Source organism: Miscanthus floridulus, chromosome 7 (assembly GCF_019320115.1).
Source record: "Miscanthus floridulus cultivar M001 chromosome 7, ASM1932011v1, whole genome shotgun sequence".
NCBI lineage: Eukaryota > Viridiplantae > Streptophyta > Magnoliopsida > Poales > Poaceae > Miscanthus > Miscanthus floridulus.
The window spans coordinates 126,251,672-126,261,593 of NC_089586.1; the positions used below are offsets into that span (position 1 = coordinate 126,251,672).

General features: G+C 51.4%; 1 protein-coding gene and 1 pseudogene across 1 annotated transcript; both read right to left on the reverse strand.

Annotated features, from left to right (window-relative positions):
- Positions 1-355: 355 nt before the first annotated feature.
- Positions 356-1,377, reverse strand: LOC136467885 (putative protein phosphatase 2C 24; annotated as a pseudogene).
- Positions 1,378-4,060: 2,683 nt separating this feature from the next.
- On the reverse strand, positions 4,061-6,539 carry LOC136464657 (subtilisin-like protease SBT1.4). Its single transcript, XM_066463616.1, has one exon. It carries the CDS (start codon positions 6,509-6,511, stop codon positions 4,169-4,171), a length of 2,343 nt encoding a protein of 780 aa, XP_066319713.1. The 5' UTR covers positions 6,512-6,539; the 3' UTR covers positions 4,061-4,168.
- Between the last annotated feature and the right edge of the window lie 3,383 nt (positions 6,540-9,922).

Below are 9,922 nucleotides of genomic sequence, written 5' to 3' on the forward strand. Positions count from 1 at the left end.
AGAAGATTTCAGTTTGGTGTTGGTACACAACAAGTACTCCGTATATTGGTCATATTCAGATTCATCTTTGTTCTTCTCATAGAAACAGGTCTCCAGTTTCAGATCAATGCATGGATTGATAACACCAAAGTCTAGTGGCTGAAACATTTGATTACGAGTTACTTATTAGGGCCCATCCTTAAATAAAGCATAAAACAAAGAAAATAAAAGTGCAGGTGTGGAAGCCATCTAAAATGCTCAGATAATATTTGATTTCCCTTTTTGAAAACTATGGCCGGATAATAATAACCACGTTCGACTATGATAATGAACCCCAGGGCCCAGGGCCCCCAGCAGGCCAGCACTGAGCATGACATCACAAATCGGATTGAACAATGAACGCTACTAGAACAGTAATGTCTTCCGGCTTCCCCTTGCGCAATCGCCTTGAGCGTGTTTGTTTTGACCTCTCGTAAGCGACGCCGGCGATGATGTCCGCCATGTTCTTGGGCGAGAAGCCCAACTTGGTGCCCATCTGCACGGCGAGCTCCAGCTGCTCCTCGAGAATGCTGTCGAACAGCCCGTCCGTGCCGACCACCACGACGTCCCCGGTCCTCACCGCGAACTGCCCCGACTTGGCATCCGCGACCCTGTCGCTGTTTACGGCCTTGGCGCTGAGCTGAAACGTGGGGTCCCTAGAGGAGAAGAGATGCTGTTTCCGCCGGGCCTTGGTGGACGCGAAGCGAAGCTTCGCTCGCGTGGTGCGGGACAGGTGCCGCTGCGGCGTCGACAGGAACACGATCTTGCTGTCCCGGAGCACGACAAAGGCACTGTCACCGATGTACGCCCAGTCCAGAGCGTTGCCGGCGAGCGACAGGATCACCGCCGTCGACGCTCCCGTCGCACCCGACGCGGCCGTCTCGTCGTAGGCCCGCTGCAGCAGCGCGGAGGGGCAGACGTGCGCGCCGGGCTCCAGCCCCGCGACCTCCACGGAGGCGCTCGTCATGAGACCGCGGGAGAAGGCGCCAGCGTCCACGCCGTAATCCGCGTACGCGCCGACGCCGTCCGCCACGCCGAGAAAGCCGGCCTTGGCGTTCGCAAAGTGCGCGTCGTGGTCGTGCAATGGCACGTAGCATGACGCCCAGTCGGTCGTCGGCGCCAACGACGTCGCGGCGTCGGGCTCCGTCGGGCCGCTGTCATCGGCATCCAGACCGGCTCCGTCCTCCGTCGTCGGCGGCGGCTGCAGCAGGGAGGCGGCGAAGTCGGCGACATCGTCGTCCTCGCCGGAGCTGACGTGCGGGACACTCGATAGCCGAGACCCAACGCGACGCGGAGTGCGTCAGGGACGCGGGCGTCAATGTCTTCGAGGGTTTGACGGATCTGCTGTAACTTCTCCATCGTCGTTGCCATGGTCCGTCGCCTTGGTAGTTTGATCTGGTTTGATTGACAGCCACGTTTCCGTGATTTACTCGTGTATATATACTGGATCGTCTTCGTCTCCATCTCCGTCTCTGTCTCCGTATTCGTGTTGTAGACCGGTACTTGAGAATCAAGGAAAAGGAAGGCTATAAAATCTCCACCGAGGCCTTTTTCAGGCCCATTTGTTCTGGTCTGATCCTTTGCTGGTTTGTTGACTCCGAAACCTGAAAATCGAAAAGGACTCTTCGTTGACTGGGCCGTGTTGCGACTTGCGAGAGGCCGATAGTGGCTTAGCAATGTAATGGAATCGATGAATCCCAAAGATGTTCGCCCATCACTGAGTTGCCCAACAGTGACTATCAACATAACATTTTTTCCATCCAACTCAATGGTTTCATAACATTTTCCCAATGAGGAACAAATATTCCATCTCACATAAAAGAGCTCTAGCTTTATGAGAAAAATGTTTTACTTAATAAAATGTTCCTGTTTCGTGTGAAAAATGATCCAGCTTAAATATAAAATGGTCTCGCTTCACTAAAAAAAATGCCCCAACTTAAATAAAAAAGTTCTAGCTTCATGAGTCATGACTACAATATTCTAGATTAAATAATAAATACGTTAAAAATGTTTAATCAAGGCTACTGAAAATGGTGAACTAAATTTCACAAAAGGCTTAATCAAAAAAATAAAATATGAGTACAATAAGTTGTCATGAAAATAACATGCAATTAGAATAAAAAACGAACACTATAAAAAAGGGACAATGTTGTTTTTTAATGGCTCAAAACTTTAAGTACAAGGTGTAGTATATGAACTTATGTAAAAACTCACACCACACACCCACACTAAGCGCAATCTATACCTATAAAGACACACGTGCGTCGCACGACACCTTGACCATCGTAAAACATCCGCGCTTCATGCTGCAAAGAAAACTGGAGAGAAAAACCCTTGTGCAAACCTGCGTTGAGTGGGACTCGAACGCAGGTGGCAGACACTCCACCCGAGCGGCCTTACCAACGAACTACACGCGTGTTCACAAATGGAAATGATGTTGTTTAAAGAGAATAAAATGGACTAGTACAAATGTACTATGACAAGGTACCATCTCCACCTGCTCCCTACTCCCGACATACGTAATTAGCCTAGTTGACGACAAAAATTAGCTTTGTTTTGGTGATGTGGTCAGGTACTTGGGCAAAGGGTCACGCAATTACCTGTTACGCCTTAGCGTGGCCTCTTCTATAAATTTCTATAGATTATTTGGCCAAAGTTAGAAAAGTTGCATAACTCTATTGTCAACTTTGAAGTGATGCCGGCGGTGTTTGTCCTGGTTAAGGATGAAATGCAGTTTCTTTTTTCACGGATGTGCCTCACTAAGAGGAGGAAGAAAACGAAATACAGTTGGTACAAAGCTTCCAGGGCTTACGAGTACTAGGTTGTAATTACACACCATCCATTTTGTGACTATCCAAAATCCGACTATCCGCTGGCAAGTCACCACAAAGAGACCAGCGACTGTAGCTTTCTGAACCTAGTAACGATAGAAAGCAGTTGAGAAGCGAAAGTCCACGTAATAAAATATGCTACAAATTTTGTTTATGATGACAAATTATGGTGCTAGTTGTTGGTACGAATACGATGGATCAGTGTTTTCGTGCTGGAAGAATGCAACTTATTTTGTAATGCAACTTGCAACAGAAAACACAAACGACCGGATCACATCGCGGCTGCTTGGCTCGCCGGCCAGGTGATGGCAATGGGGCTCGTGACCTCGTGCTCCCCGTCGCTCCACACGATGGACCCGAACGTGTACTTCTCCGCCACGCTTCCCTGCTCCGGCGCGAAGGTGATGTCGTACTCCTGCGTCTGCTGCGTCGCGCTGAACACGAGGCGGGTGGACATGTCCTTGATGATGTCCCCGGCGTTGTACGCGGTGGTCATCAGCGCCGACTTGATCGCGGCGGGGCTCCAGTCCGGGCGCGCCTGCCGGAGCAGCGCGGCGATGCCGCTCACGTGAGGGCACGACATGGAAGTGCCGGAGACGATGACAAACTTCACCCGCCTCGTGTCGCTGTCCAGCTGCGAGGGCGAGTTCTCGCCGGTCCACGCGGCCAGGATGTGGCCTGCTCATGGAGTTCACCAGGCGATCGCGTCAACAATGTTTCATCCTGTGGCTGCGTGGTAAATTGGAGACTGAGTCTTGACGAGTCGTGGCCTTCGTCACACGTCACTTCGTGCCTTCATCCTGATAGACGAAGTCTTGACGAGACAGCCGAGAAGATGATGAACAATGGTGCTGATGGCAGATAGACGAAGGAATAGGAAGTCAAAGTGACAAAGTTTACGTGAAAAAGAATTGGAATCACTGCGGCCACTTTGTCTCAAGAACGAAGTCGTAGCACGTCGCTTTATGAGCCAAAGAAGATAGTTGTTGCTGATTTATTAATTAAACAAAATCCACAATTATAATATACATACTTATGGTACTTAAGTAAATCTTAGGGCCCTATGATTTTGAGGGCCTTGTTCCGTTGCACAGCCTGCACGGGCCCAGGGACGCCCTTGAGTATAGTAACAATAGAAAGCAGTTTAGAAGCGAAAGTCCAAGTAATAACTACAATTTTTTTTATAACAAATTATATGCTACAAGTTGTTGAATTGGTACGATGGATCAGTGCTGAAAGAATGCAACTTATTTTGTAATGTAACTTGCAACAGAAAAATAAACACAAGCGCACACATGGGTAGCTCGACGTCGACCGGATCACATCGCTGCTGCTTGGCTCGCCAGCCAGATGACGGCAATGGGGCTGGTCACCTTGTGCTCCCCGTCGCTCCACACGATGGACCCGGATGTGTACTTCTCTGTCACGCTTCCCTGCTCCGGCGCGAAGGTGATGGCGTACTCCTGCGTCTGCTCCGTCGCTCTGAACTTCAGCGTCGGAGGCTCCACCGTGACGCGCACGCCGGCCGGGCTGGCGACGCTGGCCGTGTAAGTGGCCCTGACGTTGGTCCCGACGTTGCGCACGATGCGGTGCTGCGTGACCTCGTCGCCGCCGGAGCCTAACAATACCGAGAAAGCCGGGTAGTTGAGGTCGCCCACGGAGCCCGAGCGAGTCGAGCAGTCAGTCGTCGAGCCGTCCCTCGTCAGGACGGCGATCTGACTGGCGGTGTAGCCGAGCGCGCACAGGAAAGAGACGTAGTCGTCGGTGCCGGCGTCGTACACCAGGCCTGGGTTGAGGGCGCGGTTGGGGTCCACATGGCCGGCCCCGCGCACGAACGGCGTGGACGCCGTGCCGGTGGACATGTCCTTGATGATGTCCCCGGCGTTGTCGACGTTGTACGCGGTGGTCATCAGCGCGGACTTGATCGAGGCGGGGCTCCAGTCCTGCCGCGCCTGCCGGAGCAGCGCGGCGATGCCGCTCACGTGAGGGCACGACATGGACGTGCCGGAGATAATGTTAAACTTCACCCGCCTCGTGTCGCTGTCGAGCTCCGACGGCGAGTTCTCGCCAGTCCAGGCGGCCAGGATGTCCACTCCGGGGGCGGTCACGTCCGGCTTGAGAATCTCCGGCGCGAGGAGGTTTGGACCACGGCTGGAAAAGGATGCCATTCTTGGGGAAGATGGCGTCCCGTCGACGACGGTGCCGATGAACAGGATCGTTGCGACGGGGGACGCGCTGGTTCTGATGTACTTCTTGATCTTCTCGGCAGCGGCGAACGCCACGCCCGTCGCGGGGTGGATGTGCGGGGTGGTGAGGGCCTCCTCGCCGAACGCCTTGGAGCTGACGATGATCGCTCCAGCTCCTCCGGCAAGCTTTACGGCTTCTCCTTTAGCTGCTCCACCGATCACGCCGGGGTCGCAGACCACGATCTTGCCGGCGACCCTGCGGGCGATCAGCTTGCCAGCTTCACAGACGCTTGAGCCCACGTCGCCTCCATAGACTAGCGGTAGCTTGCTGGGACCGAGCGGCGTGCCGGCATAGAGGGAAGTGCCGGTGAAGGTATCGCCGCTGCCGAGAACGACGTTCGCTGGGAACTGGCGGTTGAGGGTTGACGCGCCCACCGTCAGGATCCATGGCGCGACGTTGACGGCGGTGAAGTCGCCGGGGCCAGAGTTGCCCGCGGAGGCAGAGACGACGATGCCGTTGCGGACGGCGCTGAACGCACCCACGGCCGTGCTGTCGCTGTAAAACGGGGGCGCCTGGCCGACGGCGCCGAGTGAGACGGAGATGACGTTGACCCCGTCCTTGATAGCCTCGTCGAATGCCTTGAGGATATCAGAGGAAGCGCACCCCCTTGCCCAGCACGCCTTGTAGGCAGCAATGCGGGCGCGTGGCGCCATTCCAGTGGCTGTACCTTTGCCATAGTCGAAGAAGGCGGCGTTCGCCACGGCAGAGCCTGCTGCCGTGGACGAGGTGTGCGTGCCGTGGCCGTTGGTGTCGAGCGGCGATCTGGAGTCCGTCTCACCAACCGCCCCGCCGTGCGCGGCCTCGTACCCTAGGCCAAAGAACTTGGCGCCGACGAGCTTGTTGTTGCAGTACGCGGAGGCGTTGAACGCCGACGTCGAGACGCAGCGGCCGCGGAACGTGCTTGGCGGCGGCGGCAGCGACGGGTCCGCGGCGAAGGACGCGCGGTCCTTGGGGTACACGCCGGTGTCGATGAGGCCGATCACGACGTCCGTGGCGCCGCCAGACGCCTGGAGCAGCCCCGACGACTCCGAGAGGCTCAGGAACGAGGGCGTCAGCGTGGTGTGCACCTGCTGCGTCGCGTCGGGCACGACGGCCAGCACGGCGGAGCGCTGAGAGGCGAGGTGCGCGGCCTGCGCCCCCGTCAGCCGCGCCGCGAACCCCGTCGCAGCGTGCGCGTACGAGTAGAGCAGCCTCGGCACCGGGCGCGCGACGCGCGCGGGTAGGTTGTCGCGCAGGAAGGAGCGGTACGTGCCCGAGAGCGCGCGGGGGCTGGAAAGCCGCGGCGCGTGCGCCGGTGCGACGTGCACAATGTAGGTGGACACACGGTCCTCCGCTTCGGACTCCGTGGCCACCGCCGCTGAGACAGCGACGACGGCGGCGAGCAGGACGCACAGCGCGCTAGCGAGCCTTGCCATCGGTGGGGTGCACCGTGTCCGTAAGAGATGGATGTGTTGGGGACTCGCGGTGGACTCAAGGGACGGAGGCGCCGCGCCAATAAGTAGGCGAGCTGATCGGACTGCTCATGTGCCGGCTTGTTGTCTGCACCTCGCGTAGTCGCGGATGTTGGGGGCAGACCAACACGGCAAATAGGTGCTTGCCATCGAATCGTCTACTCGTTCTCATTTCTCAATATTGTAAGAGAAAGAACCAGTAATCTTAGCTGTTGGATTACCGAAGTGGCCAATAGGACACTCTATACTTGGCATTGGCACGTTGCGATCAGTGAAGCACGACCTGCGCGCGATGCTTTTACAAGGATTATTATGCTTTTCTTATCTGTCTGAAAAAAAAACCTTGAACATTTGCGCTTGTATTTTTAGTCTACTCGGTACATCAATGATCAATCCATGTTTCTGCACTACCTACTGATCTTTAGGTATACCAATGTCATAAGGACAAAGGTAGATAATTCTTTACAAGAAGTCGACCTCAAGAAACAATGCAATTCAAACGATTTCAAATTTAATCAAATTTATATTATGATACTAAATAGGTATCATTAGATTAACGCTAATGCTCTCGTGAAGGCGTCCGTCCGGATGCCCCGTTCTCAGGCCTGGCGCACCGATCAGGCCCAACAAGGCAACGAGCCTGCTCCCCTCTGTCACTACCCAACGACCTTTTCTAAAAAAAAGACAGAAATTCTCCATTCGCTGGCATGAGGCTTCACTCGCTGTCCTCGCTGCCTCGACACCACGTGACGCACGGTGCCCCCATCCCCTGCCGCGCGCTCCACCCCCCGCCGCAGCGCCTTCCTCCCAATCACGTGGCCTTCCTCCCAATCCACGCCGCGTATAAGCAAGTGCTCGCCCCTGCCATCCTGCTCGCGGCCTCGCGTATAGGTGCTCGCCCAGGTCACGCAGTGCTCGCCACTTTGCTGGCGCACCGGCGAGCTCCATGCGCCACCACCAACCTCCGCACCGGCGTCGAGCTCCATAACGACGGGCTCCATTCGTCCTAGCAACAAGGTGACGTTACGCTGAAAACGCATGTTGCAAGCAAATATTTCAGATGTATGTTGCAAGTGTCTCGTATGGATGTTGCAAATATAGATCGGGATGTTATATATGCTGCGATAGTTATACACATATGTTGCAAACGTCCGTTCCCAATATTTCATCTATTTTTTCAGACGTATGTTGCAAGTGTGTTTGTCTGAATGTTGCATATGTTTCACACATATGTTGCAAGTGTTTTCTCTGGATGTTGCATATGTGTTGCAATAGTTTTTAAGTGTTTCATGTGTTTTTTGCAAGTGTTTCAGATGCATGTTTAAGTGTTTTATCTGTCTTCAGACGTATGTTGCAAGTGTTGCATCGGGATGTTTTAAATGTAGATCGAGTGTTGCATCTCTCTCCTCGCCTTCTGCTGTCTCGCCTTGGTGTATCCTCCCCACCTTCTGTTGCCTTGCATCCTTCTCAGAATACGGAGGGGGCACGACGGGCCCGGTGGATGGGGCACGCCATGGGATGGCAGCGCGGACGCAAGTGCACGCTCTCCTCTTCTGTTACGCGGGTAGATAGCACTTCGCTTCCTTCAGTTCCACGACACCAGCCTGGCGTCGAACGTCTGAACGCTAGTGCATCCGTTAGATTAATCATAAAAATTTTCATAATAAACCATTTGGATATATAAATAATTAAATATTGGTAATATTTTCTATACTTTTGGTCAAACTTAAAAAGAAAGTTTGACTTATCCCAACGAAGGGAGTAATTCTTTAGAGAACGCAATACGCCTTACATCCCATAATCCTTTTGCAAATATAATTATTGAATCACAATAAATGATTAAAGTTTACTATATATGATTTTTTAACACGTCTTATTTAGATTAATCTAGTGGTATATACAAATAAAAATTCAACATAAGAAGTTTGTCATGACTCGAAAGATGCAAGTCTTTTTTTTAATAATGAATTTTCATTAATCTGGCCTATATATCCACACGAAAGAGAAAGATACAAGTCTTTATTATATAAATAAAAATGGATTGGATAAGCCAAAGGAATCAGTCTCCATGACGTGCTTAAACTGAGCTCGTATTATTCAGCGAATAAGGACGTCACGAAGGCTCAGTGGTTGGGTGTAAATGGGCCGATCAAATCATATTATGCCCAGCTAAGGGATTTATGCACTTTTAAGTTAACTAACTCAGCTAGGTGTAAATGGTGCGACGCAGCCCTCTTGGCTGTTGCATCACTACGGCCGCCTAACAACATTTTCATTATAGTCACAACACGCAAGGCTCAGGACAGAAGCAAATGCATCCTGGTTGTGGTTGGTTTTGCTGCACTCTTTGATTTTAAAAGCACTATTAATGGTGGGCCTGACTGAAATGGACCATCGACCAACTTCAAAAGTTGAAACTAAGCTAAGAAGAATGTAAAGAAGGATGAAGGAGATGTTTCTTGAGGGAATATAGTCTGTTCAAACTAGTCCGTCAAATATCGACTTGATTTGTTTACTCTTTATTTACTCCGTCAAAAACTATTCAAGCTAGACCAAATAACCCAGATGAAATCTGTCCTTTTCTCCTACTCATACAAGTTGTGTTTCAGGTTCAAATTTAACGGGGAACAGTTGACATGAGCGGGCAATGTCGCCGATGGGCTCGTTGCAGCTCCAGCACTTGCTATTCGTGCGGAGGCAACAGTTTGTTCGCACATCCCCGTTCTTGCATATATATCATCAAGAGGACGTATGTATAAGTTGAGAGCGGTTTTAGGTGCGTGGCACCACGTGAGCAACGAGAGAAATAAATCGGACTTAAACGATAGTTCAAGAGGTCAATTAGACTTTATAAAAGTAGTAATAAAATTTCAAAAAAAAAAAAATCCAAGTATTTTTTTATAAATACAATTTCAAATACTAAAATCTAGTTTAATATTAGAAAACTCATAGAAAATTTAGCTCAGAAAAGTATGAATCAATTTCATATTTTCCTAATATCATTTTCTTCAGAGTTGGGAACCATAGTATAGAGCATGATTTGAGGAACACATGAAGTACGGCATCCGAGCCCGTCTAAACTGCATGCTTGCTCGATCACGTGCTCTCGATGCGTTAGCAAACCTACCACGGTGACGACAAACAAAAAAACAGTTGCGTCCATCCGGACGTTGTTGGATAAGTGGTAGACTTCAGTTTAGAGTCTGAGAAGTTGCATGTCGGCTATTGCTGATGGTCCAATGAGTCTGCACATATCATCATCATGATGTCCATGAAGAAGATAATGATGCTATAAAGTTAAATTAAACCACATGGTACACGTTGTTAATACGCAATCAGAGCTTGAATTACATTTTTTTTATTTTGGAATTTCCC